Here is a 21,252-nt window from a genome sequence, read left to right as displayed (position 1 = left end):
GCTCACGGCAGGGGGGTTGGACTAGATGACCTTTAGAGGTCCCTTCCAACCCAAACTATTCTATGATCTATGATCTTAACTGATACCTAAGTCTCTTGGAATTTTGATTCAAAGTCTTCTCTACTGCTAACGAGAAATATGTTTCATATCTGAACGAAAATATTAGAAATCCCATATCAGTTTTCAAATCATGGGAAGATAACTTGTGATCATGGACAGAATCTTGCATGGTACATCAAAGAGAACACAACCCAAACTATTCTATGATCTATGATCTTAACTGATACCTAAGTCTCTTGGAATTTTGATTCAAAGTCTTCTCTACTGCTAACGAGAAATATGTTTCATATCTGAACGAAAATATTAGAAATCCCATATCAGTTTTCAAATCATGGGAAGATAACTTGTGATCATGGACAGAATCTTGCATGGTACATCAAAGAGAACAGGTTCAACATTAGATACTCAAGCTTTTGACAAATATGGTTTGATAGATTATTGATGAAATAACAACAGCAGCAAGATCAGCGTAATGCAAGCAGTCATTCTGCCAGGTTTAGACAAGCAAAACGGCCTTCATCCTGGTGCAAAAGCTCTCTATGCAATCATGTCTACTGAATTTTAAAGGGGCTTTTCCAAGTGATGAGATTTATAATTTAATTTATAATCTAAGTTTAACGTTAATGAGAAGTAGCAAAGACTGCTCTACTTATCACATTTCCTCAGTTACTTTTACTTAGCAACTTTGTTATGAAGTTTACCTCTCAATAAATTCAAATGCAAATAAAAGTTAATTGTGTGAATTCTACATCCCCCTTTTAAAAGTTTATTTTTGAAGTGGATTGAGAAGTGTACAAATTCTTTCAGTACTCACGTTTCTTTGCAGAATTCAAGCTTAATGATCTACTGAAGGATAGCTGATCTTTCTGAACAGCCAATGTCTATGTTGATTTCACAACTTCTGAGAGAACAAATAGTATGAGAATAGACTCCTACGCAGTTTATTTGTGGTCTAAGATTCAAATAAACTATTAAAGTACTTATTCCCATCAGAACATAGTTTCCACTTATAATTGTCTCCTAGGATTTGGGGTACCAATTCCTATTGAATTTCTTTCTGGCTCTGTCAACATGAAGCATGGTATGTGTCAACAATTTTTTAACCCAAACATTATTCACTTCATTTCTTCAAAGTCGCAAGAATAATCAAAAAAAGCTCAGGCCTGTGAATCTCTGCACGGAATTCTCTTCAGCTTCAACTGACATTCTATCTGTGAGCAGTCTGCAGATTTTCACTCCCAAATTAAACTGGACTCAGACTCATTTCAGTCTCCTAAAATCCCAAAATATAAACTGTGATTTTCAAGAGTAACTGTTGTGGTGAGAAGCCTAATGCCAACATAAAACAGCTTGAAAAGTCTGATTTTCAGATGTCAAGTGCCTCTGTGGCAAGTGGTCAAGTGGTAAAAAACAAGACCTTTCAGAGATATCCGAGATTAGGTGACTGAACACTTGAATCACTTTTAAGACATGGCTGTCATGTTTAAAATAAAAAGGAAAAAATCTTCTAAGTTCATCATCCTATTGATAGTTAGTCAGGAATGAGGCAAAGGATCCAATGGACAACTTCTCTTTTATGCTGATGCATGAACCACAATGTGGCTTAAAGCATTGAAGTTAACAGGGATAATGGTCCCAAGCTGTAATTAGCACTGCAATTCACCTAAAAAAAAAATCTACAAAGAATAAGCAAACCAAAAAAACCCCAAAGTCATTTGAGCATTGCTATACTTAAAATAACCAACTAAGATGTGAACACACCTGCTAAATAGTCTCAAAATTGTTTTGCAGTTTTTGCCCCATGATGCTTACCTGCAGATGGAGTATTGTGGCTTGTCCTTACAAAGCACTGTGCTGATTTAAAAAGAACTTTAATGACACATCAAACTGGGATCATGACCTTATTCAAGCTCCATGCATGGAACACGACAAGGTTTGTTGGTAAGTTCCATATTTTATCAGACTAATACAAAGGGGAAAATCAGACAAACTGGCACATAACTATTTTTTCAAATTGTACTGGTTGGTCTAATAGGAAATATTATATCTGTCTATGAAACTTATCATGGTTAGGTCCTAAGATCATGATGGCCACAACCACACTGCTACTCCTAGCTGTGAGAGATACAGGGAAATGAACTGTATTGATTTATGGTTTGATTTTTGCCTTCTCATCTCTTTCAATATTAAGTAAAGAAAAACAGCATTAGCACTGGAAAGCAAAACTCATCTAACATTCTGTTTTGCACATGAAACTTTTTGCTATATTTCTAAAAGAATATATTACTCATCGCTAGCAAAGCAACAAACCTCACTCTGTAAAAGCTGGTGAAATGTATTACAAAGGTTCCAGCTTCTGCTTTCATCAGTTGATCTGAATATATTAACCATCATTGGAAACCCTGCTAGAGACAAAACTCCTGAAGCTGAGATGTCCTTGCAAAGAAAGCCTAACATCCATGGAGTTAAACTAATGCTCTCCTGAAATGGTACTGAAAGCTGTTATTAAATGGTGCTGAACTTGATTTCTCTGGATTACGTATGCTACTAGAATGTGTTTCAAATGATATTATCTGCACTTTTCTTTTGAAAATTGGTTATTCTCTGTAGTGTAGCCAGACATACCTATGCATGTGTTCTTGCTCTTCATGTTTGTATACCTGTCTCTATTATTTTCATTCAGTCTGAGGAAATGTAGGTACTCAGAGGAAATATAAGAACACAATTCAGGTCTTACCAGGATTTCTTTTAAGCATATGTTCTGCTTCTATAGCTGTTATCTGTGAGACTGTGGTGAACACGTGGGCACAATGTACAGATGCCCGTTCCATACAGTACCGATGGTAAATCTGTCTCTCTCCTGCTTCCTTGTCAATGTCAAACTGTTAAATAATAAAACAAACAAAAAAGACACCTGTGTGATACGCTCATCAGACTTACTACCACCAAGAAGGTCTCTCGTGTTAAGTTTGGTTTCCCCAGGGAATAAGAATCATGCGATTATGCATCGCATGAATCATGGATAGGCAAGAGAGAAATGGAGTTGTGGTGGAGAGGTAGGACTCAGTCACAAATCCCAAGGGAACAAAGAAAATAGAAAGTGAGGTATTTTCTGATACTCAGAGATGTTCTTCCTCCAACTCCACCACTACTATTTGCTGCTCCTTTTACTTCAATTTGAACTCCACTAATTTCTAGAGGCAGATGTAAGTTAAACTGCTAGATAAGACCATCCCAAATACCAAAGTATTTCTAAATCATCTTTAAACCTTGCAGCTAGCCCTTTCTTTACTGAGCTTATGTTATCCTGATGGGAAGAAAATGCACAATACCTATTGAGCCCATGCTTAAAAGTTCGAATGTTCACTAATGATATCCACTGCAAAATCTCTACAATGTAGTCTAAAAAAGAATAATGTTAATGGGGTGTCAATGATTACAATTAAATGACAATCCTCCTAGTCTTACATGATGTTTCACTTCTGGGAACAGAGGTATTGACCTCCTAAGGTCAACAGCATGGGCACCAAATAGACTGTGTGAGTTACATGGAGAGTGACAACGACTCTCAATGAGCTCTGTCATGATCACTGTCTAATGCTAGGTGCACAGTCTGATTTTGATTGCATTTGACTCTGTAACTTCATTGACCATAATAGATTTAACCATTATTATAGGCTGGGCAGACAGCACTTTCTATAGTTAGGACTATCTGACCTTTGCCACGGCTAGCTGCTTTTAGTACTTTAGAACTTAGCTAGAAGTAAAGCTATTTAGACAGCGACTTTTCATGCTGAGTACATGCTTAAGGTTGGTATAGAACATATTTTAAGAAATTTCAGCAAATGTGAACCATTTCAGGGAACAAGATTTAAGCAAATTTTTTTTTTATTTTTACTTAGATAGGTATAGATATAGATACAGATATCTTACAACTGTTTTGCTTAGAAACTTAACTGCTTTTATCTACTGAGCACTCTAATTTTGCAGTGGTGTTACACTGCTGGCGGGAAAGTGGCTTCCACTGTTGAAAATGGCACCTTAATGTGACCAAAAAAGGAATCTTGAAAAATCTCAGCTGAAAAGTTCTAGAGAAACTAGATGCTTTCTTTTGGTATTGATGATCCTGTAAGTCAAGAGTTTCTAAGCTTGCCAAAGAGGTTTTTAGAAAAGCTAGGAAACATGCTTTACCACATAATATGCTATACATTATGATACCATTTTTTAGTTGTATCATCATATATCATATTTTCCACATTCCCCATGAGAATTTTTGTGCATGAAATACAACCATGTCACAAAAGAAGATCTTTTCTCTAGAACGTAAATCTCATTTGTCACAGAAGTTGAATGGTAGAAAAAGCACAGGGCAGGAGGGTAGAGGAAGAGAAAAATAAAGGTGAATTAATTTGACTCCTGAAGAGTGCCACGGATCTCTAGCATGATGCTTTGCTTACCCTAAACCAAATCTCTCACATGCAGTTCTTAACTGTGTGTTCCTCCTTTTCTGGGAGACTACCTTGATATCTTTGAGTCTGATCTGTCGAAGTGTTGAGCATTCACATCTACATCTGAAATCCACTGGACTTATGCTCTGAGGTTATAAAGTACTTGGTACTGCTAACTCCAATAAAAGCTTCCCTAAAAAAACGTGGATGATGTAGCTAGCTCCCCTCATATGAGTGCGGTAAACTAATTAATGTTTCTGGAGCATTCAAATATCACTGATGAATGCTGCAAAACAGCTCTTAAGAAATTCACAGGTATGTTCTTCAGAGCAGAAATCTTAATTACACGTCATAAATAAGGTAGGAAGCTGCATATTGAACAATAACAAAACCAAAAATCATTATGATTGTTCAACCATTCTGTGTACCAAAGATGCAAAATGGGACAGTTCTTTAGCATGCTGGGCAAACACACAAATGGGATGGGGTACCACTGCACAGTCAAAACTATGCAAGTTTTTTCAAATACATTTGACTTTGTATTTTTAAAATTGCTAGCAAACAAATAGCTGGTGAAACTTTAAAAGGTTTTTGTTCTCTTTTCCCTTTCTCACCAAGAATGGATTCTTTACAAAATGTAATTAAAAACTAAATCTGGGACATGTTCACTAACTGTAGATAAACACTCCCTCCTGCACTACTGGGAGGAAGGTTCCTAAAAGGATTGTTCAAAGCTCTATGGCTTATTTCTTGCTAGTTTTTATTTCTTTGATTGCATGAAAGCATTTAACGCATTTAACACATACACATATTGGTGTTTATTTCTTCATTGGTATTCATTTTTTCATCTTCTGGAAATGGGAAAGATTTTACTTTGCACATGCTTGCATGACTTTTGGCACGCTGTTTCAAAGGTACACAATTCCATGTCTATTAGCAATTATAAACTGAGGTCACAGAGCGCTCACATTTCATTTGCTCTCACTCTTCAGCAGTTTCTTCCACCAATCGGTAAAGCAAGATCTTGACCTTTGACCTCACTTATAGAGCGGAGCAAGAAACCCGATTGTGCTCCTCTGAGCAGGCTAGATGAGCAACTTCAGAAAATAAGCCTTAGACAAGTTGAAGGGCAGGTTAAATGGAACTTAATTGATGAGACAGTGCAGGAGACACATTTAGTCCACACAGTACTGTACAAAGACAGCTGAGCTTGCTGTGACAGTGTTAGCTCCAGAATTAGAGGCAACATGGGGCATGGCACTGTATTGAGTCAATATGCCAAAATGAAGCAGAACACCAGTGCAGCTAGTTTGCTTTTCACCCCCAAACCAATGTTTCTGCTCAGCAATCGGCTCTGCTGCCTGAATGCTTGTCTGCCCTAGCTCAGGCACCTGTGAACTATGTTCCATAGCATTCACATTCAGCGAGGGCAAAGCAAAATATCGGTGAAGTGCGTCATGCTTACTTTTGTTTGTTTGCTGTTATCAGCAAATGGGAACACTAGCAAAGCCACAAACAAAAGCTGCATCAAGAGAAAAACAGATCTAAGTCAGATTAACTGTTTGTAGAATCATTTAGGTTGGAAAAGACCCTTAAGATTGTTGAGTCCAACCATTTCTTCCCTCAGCGACTTTTAAAGACTAATGACTTCAATATCCACTTCCCTGTAAATATTCCACTGGTTCCAATGAGGATCCCCTCCCACTCTGACTGTTAAAAACCAAGCAGATTATTATAATTTACATGATGGCAAGGATAAGAGGGTAAAATGCCTTCTTTATAAGGCCACCCTAATTTCAAAGCAAAACAGGAAGACGTTCCACAGCTGTAATGCTTTGAAGTAAAACTTGCATTTGCTGCAATGCAATTCTGAGGAAAAATTTCAGCTCATTTCTGTCCTTTCTATGGACCCACGTGATGAGCATAACATTTCATTCATGTCTTAAGATTTAGCATGTTAGGGGGCACAGTAGGTAATCACTGAACCTCCCAGCATGACATTCTGGTTAAGACAGCTAAGATGATCTTTGAATGCAAAAAGGAGAGAATATCAAGCAGTTATGGGATACTGGCGTTATGTTTCTCTTGGAAACAGTGAACAGTCACTGAAGCAACAAATCCAAATCAGACATTCCTACTTCAAAATGATAAAGACAAATTGCAAAGGATTTACAAAAGCACAAGAAGAATGATTTGAGAATGGAAAAGGAGGAAAGACTATACTAGCTATGTAAATACTTTTCTGAAAGACAGATAAATTATTTGTCACAGACTGCATATAATCTCTAGATACTGATATTAGACTATGCTTTCATAAAGGAAAAAAAAAAGTATAATGAAAGCCAATGGAAGTTAAACCAAGACAAATTCAAACTGGAATTAAAGTACGTAGTTTTGATAATGAATAACTTTGTGACACCTTTGCATAAATAATATAGATGCCCCTAACCACTTGAACCTCACCTCAAGAGTGGATAACGCTTTTGTAAGTAGTTTGCATCTCAAATAAAAGGTATAGGTTTAATGCATGAATTTTTAGCTAAGGATTTTAGGGGGAGAATGAAATTCTCTCTTCTGGTCTTTAAAATTAATGGCACACTCAAGTTCACAAGGTGATACTGCAGTGGAACCAGGAACAGTCAGAGATAGGCCTGAAGTTCAAATTCCTTATCTACCAAAAGGTAGAATGGAAAGATCTTCACTTCTAGCATAATATCACTGGCTGCCATTGTCTGAATTATGTAAGTATTACTCTTTTTAAAATCCAGCTTATGTCAGATTTAACTCCCATTGATTGTTATCTTGTGCAAATAGAACTTTCATTCTGGTATAGCTCTGCCATGCCAAAAAAGAATGAAATTTACCCTTCCTGGCTTAAGGCAGATTTCCATTAGCTGCTCTACTAACAAAGCCGATCAGCTTTGCATAACAGTGAGCTCAGCGTCAGCCATGAAGTGGAATGAGAGCTTGTGCTCCTACATTGTCAGCATAAAAGCTCTTGACCATTCATTTTCATTCAGATTTTTAGTACTTTTCCTTTTAGACCTCTTGGGATAGAATTCTCCACCACTTTGCAAACTAGATTCAGCTGCACTTGTATGAGCCGAATGTAAAATGTTGCTAGGTCTAAATAAAAGTGTTACACATTGGCAGGGCAAACTTATATAAGGAAAAAGGCAATGAAGAATGAGACTAAATCTTTTTTTTTCTTCTCCTTAGAGCACTTTTTCCATTATAACTCAAGGTGATTTTTTAGTAAGAAGCATCAGAGGCTGAAGGCTACAGACTTCTCCATTACGCCAGGCCAGTGGTCCACAAAACCATTTCAGATGGTCACCTCTCAGATGAAATTCCAGGTTAGATCATTTGCCAAAAAGACTGTTCCCGATACAGCTGTCTATTCACCTATGAACTAGCCTGGATCATCAGTGTCTCTCAGTCAATTTATGAAAGGTGTTAGTCCATTTAAAACCCTAGAGGGAGTGAAATGAGACCAAAAAAACCTTCAAGTAACCAACCAAAAAAACTCCTAAATAAGCCACTCCCCTTAAACAACGGGGAAAGCAATGAAAGATTAACATTCTTGATCTTCAGCTGAGAAGTCAGTTCCTCCTGAAGAGAAGAAGGTTCCACAGGCTCAAAACTTTTTTCACAGAACTTCCTACCTTCTGGCTTAGCTATTTTGGTTCAGTTTATCTTAGCAACAAACATAACCTTACTTTCACCAGTGTAAAAGCAACACTGGACATGGGGACAATGGGAAAAAATGCATTGCTGGTTGCACTATTTAGATCTGCAAAACTTCTTAAGCATATTTTAAGATAATATCTCTGTTGGGAATTAAGCTCATAACATACCCTGCTTGTTATTGAAATTAGAAAGTGTTGACTTTGGAAGAGTTCAAACCAGTAACCTGTAGGTAGGGTTAGCAGACCCTGACCCAGCCGTTTACCCAGGGTTCTTCAGATGCTTAAAAGTAAACAAAAATATCATACACTGCCAGTTACCATGCAAGTCACCTTCTGTTTTGTTCTTTTGGTTTTTCCTCCCTTCCTTCCTCCAGAATCAGCGTGATTTAAATGTGAATCTAGGAACTAAAATGTACACTGAATAGCTTTTATATGGTTATTGCCTCAGGGTTCCTTAGCTCAGACATAGCCCATCTGTTGTTTGTTACATGCTGCTGAGGACACAACAGTGTTATTTCTAGTGTTCACTATGCTCCTGTGCATACTGTTAAGGGTTTAACAGCCAGGTTTCCACCGGAGCAGAGGCAGCTAAATTTCTCCCAGTCCAGATGAACTGAGCTAAGACTGTAAGAATATAAGAATTGTATAATCTCATACAGTAATGCTGTATAAGAACCAGGATCCTATCTCTCACTGAGGCAAAGACCAGATGGCTTGGGAAGAGGTCAGGAGTCAGACAACATTAGTCTTGCATCCATAGTGCACCCTCCTATCTTCCAGCAATCTACAGCTCTAATTACCAGGTTGACTAGGTTTTCAGTCCCCTAGAAAATGTCCTCTTACAGCTCACAGGCTGACATGTGCCCTCAGATCACAAAACAAAGAGTTTTGGTAGCCTACAGTTCAGGCCTCTGTGTGATTTAGGGAGTCCGTAAAGAATCATGCATCACAGCGTGGCAACCCTTCACTAAGTCATTCTTAACTTTCCCCCGACACACTAGTAAGGCTGAAGGTCAGGTTTTCACAGGTCCAGCATTTGTGAAGGCTATCAGAAGACCACATGGAGCCTTCCCTTCCAGTTTTATCACCTGACAGGGGCTGGTGACTTGAGCTCTTCATTCATAGAAGCACTAGAGAAAATGTCAGCCACCCTGCACTGCACAGCGCTTTGCCTGATCATCGATATTGATGTTCCCTCCAAACAGGTTGGGACTTGGGCCAAAGTCTTCTCTGGTCTAAAGCTACTGACCTCACTGGCTTACTTCAGAGAATACATTTGTACCTTCTATACTTGTGCCAATTGGAACACGCTGAGCTTTGCTAGGAAGGTGAATTAAAGTGGTACTTTCCACGGTGGAATCCAGAGAAAGAAAGAAAATCTCAGTAATCCTTTATATTTTTAAAAGAGATCTTTCAACTGCATCTCGTTTCTTCTGGTCCTGCTTATCTACAGGGGTGGTTTAACACTGAAGTAGAAGAGTGCTGCACTGTGTGGGCATGCATACACTTGTGCATGTCTGTGCGCGCAGAGTAGGCAGGGCTGATGGACAGTGGAGGACAAACAGTGTGTTACAGTGTCAGGGCTAACAGGAAATATTACGGTGAGGAACAACACACTGGTCACACACACCCAGGGCACTGTGAAAGGAGAGAGAGAAAGGAATGTGAAGATGCCAGGTAAATATCTTTTATCAGTCATCCAACAATCATGTCATGGTTTTGCCCGTGGATCCCACTGTTAAATCCTTCCACATTGAAGAAAAGCACTCGGCCTCAGAGGGCAGAGTAGAGCTCTCTCTAGCAGGCGTTCTAAGCCAGCTTTTTGTGGACTGTGTTGAGGACTAGAAAAGGGAACATGAGATTTCCTCTTTTCTCTATAGGAGCTGTGCATGCCTGATTGTCTCTAGGCACAGTCTGGCCATACCCATTGCTTTTGCACGACAACCATTTTTTCTGTGATATCTGGCGCAGCACATATTACAGTTGCATCTTTTCCACCCATCTCAGCTGCTGTGCTTAACGTTGGTGGGAATTGTGTTCTAACCATGAAATGCTGATCAAAAGTGAGAACTTAAAGTCAATTACTATTATGCTTTAAAGGAAGAAAGTTATACAATAGCACTGAAACAGGAAAACCAGCTATTCTGCTTTGGGGTGGAAGGGGATGACACACCCTAAAAATATATTGTCTCATCCAAAGATTATACATTAGGAAGCCCTGGAGAATCTTCTTCACTGGACAAATTGCTTGTTTGACTTTAATAGTTACTACTAGAAGACAGCAACAAGAATAGCCTCTGAAGACTTAGCTATCTGTATCATTTAATTACTGTACTCTAGATCAGCCTCTCATGTTTCTCAACTGACTTTTGGGTCAGGTTGACCTTTTTACAGCCAAAGGAGCCCTCATTAAGATATCTGATCTCTTACTAAAAGTTAACTTGCTCAGGAAGAGCTTTAGCACACTATAAGCATGTTAAACAGTAGTCTAACAGCTTGGCATAATTTCCTCTATTAGTACCTTTAAATGTCAATCTCTCCACAGCGGGCATAAAGCATTAAGGTCTAGAAATCCACAAGTTTCCTCCCTTAAATATTATTTACAGCTGTTTATAACAATACTTTAAAGTGATACATATGTTTCATTCCATATATTCTTAGAATAAAGTCTGAATAGAAATTTCTGTATTTATCATGTAGCTGATGATTACCAATGGAATTTGTGAAGCTTTGCAGAAGGATGGAGAGTACCTTACCACATAAAGTTGGCCATGTCATGTGTGAACAGTAAAAATGATATTAATACTGTGACTAGATTATAAATATATTAAAATCTGTAAGTCTGCTCAGATGTAAGATCATTACTTTTTCTTTTGAGTACACAGACAAGGGTGAGGCCCCCAAAGTTATCATGAAGGGAAAAAAAAAAATTGCTTTTGAGAAAAGCAGACTATTTTGCCAGACTACTTGTAGCTCACCAAATTAACCAGGAAGGCAATGCTCTGACATAGTATTTTTAGCATCAGTTTATAAAACAATCAGCATTCTCTTTTTTTTAAACTCTAATTTCTCATTTTAAATGCCTCTCCCTCCCTGCCCCCCTTTTTATTTTTTTACTATGGCTTCCTTACTAACAAATTACGTGTACGAAGGCAAGGGTGAATGAATAAAGTTACTGCTGAAAAGTCCCCACTTTCTCAAGTGTTAAACCTGAAACTGCATGGTTTTAGTTCTTTCAATCTAGCTCTGTCCAGAGAAAGATAATTTAATGTGACTTTAAAGCTAGATTTTGCGTATATACACATAAGGAGAATATGAGGGAGTAGGGATGTCTTAGACTCCTGAAACTTGGGTCTGACAGCATGACTGGGTTATTCATGCTGCCTCATTAATGTACCTAACAAATGTATCTAATTTAGGAGACTAGTTTTCCTAGGTGATAGATGGAGACAGATCTTTCAGATGGTAATTTGAGGATGTTTGCCTTACACTGACTGTGAAGAGGCCAATGTAACTCCACTGATGATGCACGGAGCCTAAGAGGAGTAACCACCTATGTTAGGTACCTCATATTGGGCAGAGAGAATTTCCCCTTACACACTACCATGCTGCAACCTTTATGCATATGAGTAAATGAGTGGAGACAGTCTTTTACTCTTAGTGTGTTCAGTAGATTCAGTAGTTGCCTTTGGTGGGAAAGAAAAAAAGAAAAGAAAAAAGAGAGGAGTAAGGTGAATGACTGTTTCCTTGGGTACAAGGGAACAGCAATCTGTTCTGTGCTTCTGAGTAAGGCCAGTAGCACACTACTGCTTGGGCCTTGTCTTTGGAAGACACTGAAGCTTGACACACTGTGGAACAAACATCCAACTGAAAATTGCCAACTGAATAATTATCTTCACTGATTTTAGCCAAGGAAATGCATGGACAGTGGATAAGGCAGTTGTTTTAGCCTTTTAACTACCTCTACCCTCAATAAAACCTAGAATGCAAAAACCTCTTGAACTCAGTTTGTCTGTAACCATATTAGAAATCCCAGATCATGTAATGTACCTCTGCTGAAGGCAGTGCTGAAGACATCTGGGTCCTTGAAATGTTGGTTTGTGTTATGCTTTGAGTGGAAAGAGAACAGTGAAAACCAAAACCACTAGACAGTTTACAAAAATTCCAAGAAACAGATGTGGGTATTTTGAACTCCAAAAATACTTCCTATGTTTGCCAGTTACACATTAAGCCTAACCTGCAAAGCTTGAAAGTAGAAGGACTTATCATGGCTTGCAAGAATTAAGAAGTTGACTGGGGGGCGGGGGGAGAGAAGTAATGCCATTCCAGGGAATTTCAGCAAGAGGAGGGCTGCTGGCTATTTTTTCTACTGCCTTTCATTAAGAAAGAGTGCTGTGAAGCTGCACCTGAAGTGTCAGATGATGACTACAGCTGAACAGGTTTTACATTCACTGGTTACTCACACTGCTAACAGTAACTCCTAAACCATAGCATCCATTGCTTGAGTTGATTGCCTTTCCTGAACACAAAGGGGAAGATTCTCAAGGACACTTGACTTGCAGTGATGACTGGGCCTGTAACTCTCCCCTTGCTTTTGAAAATGTCCCAAGCCATTTAAAAGAAGGTTAAGAATCTCTGTTGGCAATCTGTACTGCTGCAATATTACTCCATATATCAGTGGACAGGACTAAGGCACTGACTTGACTGGAGGCTGAATGAGTTTCAGTACTCTGCAGTGCAAGTCAGGTAAATCAAAGTTCAGTGAAGGTACTGCAAGTATTCTAGACTCTACTGAGCTTTAGGACCTGTCAGATGACACAAAGGCACTCATGTCTAGACACTCCATGGTCTTACAAATACCATTTCTTGTGCTCTGCAACTGACAACCTATCACTCAGCTCTGGGTCAATCATAAGTGATCACACAAGACAGAAAATACAATACATGGTGTAGCACAGTAAACAGAAAAGGAACCAGGAGCTGATTAGCTGAAAAAAGAAGGAATGAGAAAAATGTCTCTTACCTGGTCAAGATTGTTGTAAAAATCTATACTGGCTGCACACAGGTATCTCCCAAGCAGAGTTGCATGGGTAGTAAAAATTGTGGCAACAGGAAGTTTCTGGGATCGAGACAGTATTAAACCCACTCCTGCCTGCCATTCATGGAAGTGGGCAATTATGTTGGGCTTGTCATCAAACTGACAGGAAAGCTGAAAATAATTACAAAGAACATACATGAAACATATCATCCTGCTCATCATCCCAACCTCAGAAGCCTCTTTTTTTCATGCCGCCTTCTGTGTGCTTGCTTTCTTTCATATGACAAAGCAGTTCAGCATTATAAGTGGTCACGTGTCTTGATTCCCATCAGCCCTAATCCTCAGCCCAAGAAGCACATGTGCCTCACTAGTGCCTCAGAACAGTATCCTTCCTAGAGTGTTGGGGAGCTCTGGCAAGCACAGTCACTCTTCTTTCTTTTAACTTGCTCTTCTGCTGTTGAAACTCTTGGTTGGATATGAAAATCATGAGCACCTCTGACAGACAGATGATTCTGCAGATTAACAAAGTTTCCTCTCTTCAGGTAGGCTGTGGTAGAGTGACATGTGAAGTCATAGTGCTGTCATTAATTCTTCCTGTTTGCCTCTATTCCCTGTGCAAGGTAGTATCTAATAGCTGAGATATGGCTTGACTGGCTTTAAGGACAGTTTGTGAGTGTGACAATTTGACTACCATAGGAAAGGAAAAGGGAGTTTGAGATCCTACCTGTAAGAGCATCCAGTGACCAATAAGGGAGTTGAGAAGAAACAGAGAGGAATGTCACAGTAAAGACACAGCAGATTTCACACAGGGCGGAAAAATAGTTAAATGACCATTTAAGATTTAAGTTTTAAATACAAGTTTGATCTACATCAGGTATCAACTTCTTTAAAATCATAATTTTCAAACTGGAGAATAGGAACCACAACCCAAAGCTTTTTGCCCTGCTGACAAGGCTGAGGTTTGAAAATCTCTAGATTTAAAAATTGTACCTCTTTTAAAAAACAGGCTGTTAATGATCCAAAAATCACAGCATCGTTGGCTTCTCGGTCATGAAAAGGGATCCCTATGTTGCTGGCATCCCAAAATTCGCCTTTCCATCTGTCCAGATTCCAGGCTGCTGATCCTATATCGAACAGTAAGACATATGGGCTGCCCTCTATCAGCCATCTTCCAAAAAAGACCTATGGGAAAGAGGCAAGGATATAAGCAGAAAATGTTAAAGTGAATGTAAAGTCCAGTTAGCATAACTATTTTCATCTATCAAATCTTAAATATTTTACATAAGGAATACATGATCATAGTCCTACATACCCAGGATTTGTGGTTTTCCTTGCAAAATACATGGAGTAATACTGGACCACAGGCAGGAGTAAATCTACAATCTTTAGGAGCAAAGAGGAGCAGGAGCAAACTACCGTCTTTAGGAACATTTTAAGACTTTCAATTTAGATTTTCATTGCTGTTAACTTTCATAGTCCTACATACCCAGGATTTGTGGTTTTCCTTGCAAAATACATGGAGTAATACTGGACCACAGGCAGGAGTAAATCTACAATCTTTAGGAGCAAAGAGGAGCAGGAGCAAACTACCGTCTTTAGGAACATTTTAAGACTTTCAATTTAGATTTTCATTGCAATGTTAACTTTTTTTCATGAAAAAAAGCTTAGGAAGACTATACTTGATTGAATAATGACGTCTTACATTCTTATTGAAGTATCTATGCCGTTTTTGTTCTTCTTTCAAAATTATTATTTGCTTTCAGTCAGATTTGTCACCAATCTTTTGCCATTTATACTAGATTACTGGTGATAGATTTTGTAGGACAGGTGCTTGGGACCTGTATCTACCATGACATTTCCTCATTCTGCCCAAGCAGCGCAGTTAATGCCCTTTGGCAGAGTGGAAGGATCAATCAGAAGGTGTAATAATACCTAAAACCACATCAGCCTAAAAATACAGCTTTCCTGCTTTATCTGCATCAGTATAGTTAAATACCTCTAAGAGTATTTAGAACTCCACTGATACAACCTACCTGCCCAACCAGAAGAGTAGGCTGAACTGTCATAAGGCAACACAACACAGCTGGGCCCACACTACAGATCGTACCAGTCTGCACAGTCAAATTATTTCACATTAATTCTACCATCAAAATGGCTATAGCAGCAGAGATATATTAACCAGGAAGAACGAGGTTAGTTCTAGGGAGGCTAGTGCAGTTTATACCCCATGCGGAAGAATCTTTTATGCCACTGTTCAACCTCCTTTCATTCACCAACCCCTGGGACCTCAGGGGTTGAACCCAGCCCTGATGCTAGAACGGGCTGAATAGAGGTCAAGTCTTGAAAACAATGAGATGAAAGCTCTTAGACCTGTTTGCACAAAAAATACAGATTGTAACAGACACAGGTGTGTGAAGGAGGGTCAGCTCCTTATGTACTTATTTCAGGCCATCAGGTTTCTTATTCAGGAAAATGAGGTTAAAGAGCAGGGAGTTTGTGTGAACCCAGACTTATTCATCTAAATATGGCATGGAACACACTTGACCCGAGAAGTCTGGAAGCGTTCCTAGGTCCCCTGGTTTAAAGGGATCCATTGTGATGCATAAGCAAAATCCAGACATAAATGTTAATAGGATAAGTGCAGCTCCTGGAAACTAGAACGTCATTATTAGAGATCAAAGCTATACTTGACGTACCTGGGACAGATTTGCTGCTATATATGAATACTCCAGCACCACAATGCACATGTTAGGTTGGCAGAGTTGGCTGATTAAACTGAATGTATTGCTGAACAGCATGAAACGTATATATAGCATTGCAATTAATCTGCCTCATGAGTCTTTAGCTGTTTTCCAAACAAAGGAGTGTTACACAGCTTGCAGAGACATCTCTTTGTAAGCAACAGAGGCAACATGGAAAACTTGATCAATCACTTATGAAAATTTCATTAGTAATAAGAAATGCCAGTTAGATTAGACCTTTTAGTTTGAACCTCAGCCTGAACAATGCAAGCATCACACAGTGTTAGTGTCCCCAACAGACACTTTCCAAAGCACATATACGTCCAACAATACGCTTCTACATAATATGTAATAGGGCATTAGATCCTAAGAACAGCAGAACTGCTGTTACAAAGGGAGGTAACACATCACCAGTGCCACAGCTGGTGGCAGTCCAAGAAGTTTATGAATTTCTACATTAAAGTGCGTCATGCCCCTCAGCAACAGAATGCTTCCTTGCTGCTGCCTCTCAATGCTTATGACATCTGTTTGGCACACATTATAAGCAGATAATTTTTCCTCCTGCCAACTAGCATCTCTGAGGGACTCAATGCTGAAACAGAGTGAAGGCGAGTTCTAGATCTCTGATGAGGACTTTCAAGAAAGGAGGTCAGATTTAGCATGTGTTATCTTCCACCCATTTTCAGGTAATCAGTTGTCCTCAAGGCTGCAGCTGCTTGCAGCTTAGTAGCTTGCCCATCAGCACGGTAGATTCTATTCCTTTCAGCAGATCACCTTTATAGGAAGAAGTTTATTCCTAATTCACTGTTGGAGAAACCGAGTCACGGAGAGGCTATGAGGTTTGACTGAGATCACACAGAAAACACTGGTTAAAAATTGTGTAGGAAACACAGATGAACTCACTTCTTGTGGTTTAACCTCTCTTCCTAGGGAACAGACAGTTAGTTGCACTGATCTGAGGAAGCAGATTCTTTGTCAGTTGGGTGCTTTTCTTAAGTCCACCTGTGGTTTGTCCCTTTCTGGCTTTCAATTCAACATAATGCTACATAAGAAAAATTGTGAGCTAGTGGAATGCTTTCCTCTCTCCAGCACAACAACGCCAAACGTAACGTAAGAGTTCAGTCAAAGTAAGGTCATATTATATATACTAAAATCTCACTGTATTTAGAGACTGGATAAATAAGTCATTAATCCAATTAAGTAGACTTGCAGATAAATGACTGTTAAAACCTGTAATTGGATAAACTGGTTCTTCCTCAAAAATAACCTTTAATGAATTGTCTCTGCTGTTCTAACAGTGGATTCTGAGCCTCTCCCATTGTGACATTGACCAGGACTGCTGTGTCAAGTGGAACGGCAAGAGCATTAACCAAAACTGTAATCTCCTCAGAGTCAGCTTTGTTGCCCTGGGAAGCAGTAGCACATCTGATTTACCTGACACCCTTGGCTTTTCATGGTGTCCATTGCCTTCTTAACTGCAGGGTTTGGAGGCTCACATGCTTCCACCTGAGTCTTCACATTGTGCTCAAAATAGGGACCAACGAGAAAATAGTTTTCACCCCATTCATCTGCTGTAATTTTGGCTTTTGTCTGGATCACAGTGTAAATGCCTCCCACTGCAAAAGAAGATCACAAAAAACAAAAAGTAGAAAGGGGCACAGGCCACAAAGCTCTGGAATAAGCTCCAACCAGTGGATCAGATACTCCTCTAGTTAAATCACTTCACATATTCGGATTTTAAGTGAAACCCAGACCCTACCAAATAAATAGAAGTTCAGTCTCTTAAATGGAATCAGAGCATCACAGTTCAATTTAGGAGGATGCACTGATAGCAGACTGTGTGCAATTCTTAAATGACAGTTTTACGCTTTACTTACTCCTGGGTGACTGCATATGGCTTCCCTGAATTTCTCCTCTAATCTCAAATGGATGCTTTCTATCCTTAACTTTTACTTTTATCTAGTCTGTGATTTTTTTAAAATTTCTTTTAGGTGTTTGAAGTCACACCACAAATGTTCAACCAATATATTATTTTATTCTTATGTTATTCCCCCCTTTTTGGATCTTGAAATCTTTACATTCAGATTGTGGGATTCAAATCCTGGGGCTCATGCTTGCATTCTCCATGCCTAATCTTGATTCTACTGCATCCCAAGTACAGCATTCTGCTTTTTTATTGCAGCCGTTATAATTTTCAAACATATCTTTTGTGATGTGGAAATACATGCGGTGAGAACTGAGCTGGCACTTCCAGCTTGTTTTATACAAATCACTGAGAGAAGTTGAGGGACTGATGGATTTCATTGACTACTGATTATAAAAATGGATTTAAACCAATATCCTCAAAGCAAAAGGTGTCATAGTCCATCACCATTCTAAAGAGTTTTTAAAGTCGGAAGGAACGTAGCCTACACTGCCAATATAAATGTCTGCAGCACCTTCCACCAAAATATTGTCCATTTTAAAAATAAACACGATATAAAACGTATAAGAGAATGCAACAACATCCCCTGATGAGTCAGTACAGATCTATCTAGTCTTGCACACAATATGCAAGATTCACTTAGCTGCTCTTCCTCACAGTTTTCCATAGCCAGCCCCATAATTCATGCATTGTCAGGGCAGCCTTGCAAAGCCCCCTTTGCTACAGGGCCCATGGTGCCAGGCAGTGGGCATTCCACCACTACAAATTTGGAAGAACAACAGCGGATGCTTGAATCCAGCGAGTGAAAGGGAAGGCAAGGGAAAAGAAAATCAGAGGCTAGGTAGCTGCTGTACATCGGAGACAAGTTTAGCATAGCTCCAGTGATTTTAAAGCATCGTAAGACACATGAAGCTCAACAGGTACAAGCAAACAACAAATGAAGCAACAGAAAGGGAATTAGTATTCCTACTTAAAAAAATTTCATCCTCCACTGAATTCGAAAACGTTTGGTAATACTCCAGGCAAGAGGGCTGTGCTACGCCTTTCAGCAGTGACATCAAAATTACATAAGAAGTCAGCACTGCAAGTTGCCAGTGAGTGATAGCAGGTACTCCAGACTTACTTTTTAAAAGGTACCAGGGCATCCAGAGGTGCCAATGCACTGCATCCAACTGCATATGGCAAGAATTTTCAGAGGTTACCTGATTCGCCTTAAAAATCTGCAGCAAATGACCACCATTTACAGTAGAGCAGCTGAAATTGCTCAGCACTTTGGGAGATTAGTTCCCAGATTGATTAAACTGTATCACCTGACAACTGCAGAAAGCCTTCTGCCAAGCCTGGTACCTTGCAGCCCTGAGGAACTGAACAACAGAGCTATGTTTTTAATTGTGCTCCTAGAAAAGAAATTGTGCACTTAAAACTTTTCTTTAGAAATATCCCATTTGTTTTGAATGCTTGAAGGGTCCCTAGCCCCACTATTTTTATGTCAAGATGTCTCAGGATTCTAGGTATTTTACAAAGAAAAACAAATGCAGTTCCAATCTCCCAGCTTGCTAAGTGGAATTATTACAATAAATTATTACCCTACATAGTAATTCAAGACCTAAGACGACAAGAATCTTACAGGTATATGTTCCTAAATCAAGGTCACAGTTCAAGAGTTTCACATCACATAGACATGGAAATGTAGAAGGAAATCTATGCATAAGACTATTCTTCTCCACTTGGACCAGAAAGCTAAGAAACTAACTTATAGTCACCATATTCTACCATGGCTGCTCTGGACAGGGATTTAGAGAAATCTTAGGTGAGTGACACTACGTATTTCCTCAAAGTTCCTCTGCTCACAAGCTGAGAGACTACTTGAATAGCTTGCATTCAGATAAACATATAATTTTAATTATATGGGACAAGTTAGAATGTTCAACCCATGAAGTGATGCAGTAACGATGACACGTCTGTTTTTATGGGGTGGTAAGTACGTCATATGAGCATAAGGCACTGCAATCCAACATGGATCAATAGGGGCTTGGTAGAAATCTTAGTCGTGAAACTGGTTGGTTTTAACTGGCAGAAATACTGAGCTTACAATAAGGAAAGATTTTTGTGCAAAGCAGCCTGGTGACCTCAGGAAAAGAGAAAATATCTACTTGCAAGATGAAAGATACTAAATAACATGATAAAGCTGTATATGACTAGAGTGGTGCAAAGCTCTTTCCCCACTGTCACAAGAGTGGAGATCAGCCTCTTTCACACTGCAAGGTGTTCAACATTGGGACCAGCAAGCTAGCTGAGTTTCCACAGCTATTAATTTTAAGATTAATAAGAAAGCTGCAGCTCAGGAGCTGAATAGAGCCTGGAACTTTGTCTTGTATAGCCAACGGCCGAGTGTTTCTTTTCACAAGGTTCTGCTTAGGATCACTCTGTGTCCTAAAGCGTGCCCTGCCAAAGACGTATGGAAGGCCTGTTCTGAGTGAAAGAGTGGAGAGTATGCTGTGCTCTGCCATCGTAACCTGTTGCACAGCAAGGTAAAAAACATTTCAGGGCACTGATTTGCCGGAAATGCAATGAAAAGTACTTAGGATAAAAACCAAAAGAGTACGTTTTACGGACTGTGAAAACTCTTCAGAAGATAGCTGCAATAAAAGCTCTGGGTTACCTGGTCCCAAAACTTGCTTTTGTCTTCTCCGTTACTGTGGAAATATGACTCACAAAGCATGTTTTGCATAAGCTTTAATTGACAGGGGAGTGAAAGTGTGCAAGTGAAACTATGTATGTGGAAAGTGTTGGGCATAACTTAAAGAAGACATCTTGAAAAGAACAGAGTGATGTCTAGAATAATGTATTAACTTTTGAAATTACACTTTTCCATAGCAAATTCAAGGAACACATTATATAGCATTACGAGAGAGCTTATATCTGCTCAGTTACTTTCAACTCCCTGGAAATACCTGTGCCAGTAAGCAATGCATTACATATCCTACTGAGGAACAGAGTAAGGGTTTACATATTCACTTGGAGCCTGACAGAATTCTCAAATTACTTCCAACAACTTGGTAAACCTCCTTATTCTTCTCTAACATGATGTTTTAAGGTCATATTATAAACAGAAAACCTTTCCAAACAACAGGAATGTACCAAAATCCCATGATGTTGCAAGCTTCTGTATGCAGCCTCTGAAGTTTTGTACTTTGAAATAGATTTTAAAACAAACAATAAAAGACAAAATGAGAAATAGATGCAGAATCAGGAGAGATCAGATCCAGAGAATTGGTTTGGATTGTCACAAACATGGGGAATTAGCAGTAAAATGTAGATACAGGGCTAGTTTAATGTTCTGATCTCCACC

General features: G+C 39.1%; 1 protein-coding gene across 2 annotated transcripts in view; it reads right to left on the bottom strand.

The window, feature by feature from the left end:
• GYS2 (glycogen synthase 2) overlaps window positions 1-21,252 on the bottom strand; it is a 49,467-nt gene that overhangs the window by 22,246 nt on the left and 5,969 nt on the right. The window contains exons 2-5 of one of the 2 annotated variants that reach the window (XM_009279020.2): window positions 17,411-17,592; window positions 14,226-14,417; window positions 13,221-13,406; window positions 2,798-2,942 (exon numbers count right to left, since the gene is read on the bottom strand). In XM_009279020.2, coding sequence (XP_009277295.1) covers window positions 2,798-2,942; window positions 13,221-13,406; window positions 14,226-14,417; window positions 17,411-17,592 — 705 coding nt within the window. The remainder of the gene's footprint in view (window positions 1-2,797; window positions 2,943-13,220; window positions 13,407-14,225; window positions 14,418-17,410; window positions 17,593-21,252) is intronic. The other variant, XM_019471995.1, reaches the window with a different exon arrangement.

The sequence above is a fragment of the Aptenodytes forsteri genome, unplaced genomic scaffold (assembly GCF_000699145.1).
Source record: "Aptenodytes forsteri isolate BGI_AS27 unplaced genomic scaffold, ASM69914v1 Scaffold241, whole genome shotgun sequence".
NCBI classification, from domain to species: Eukaryota; Metazoa; Chordata; class Aves; order Sphenisciformes; family Spheniscidae; genus Aptenodytes; species Aptenodytes forsteri.
This window is presented reverse-complemented; position numbering and strand designations above follow the sequence as displayed.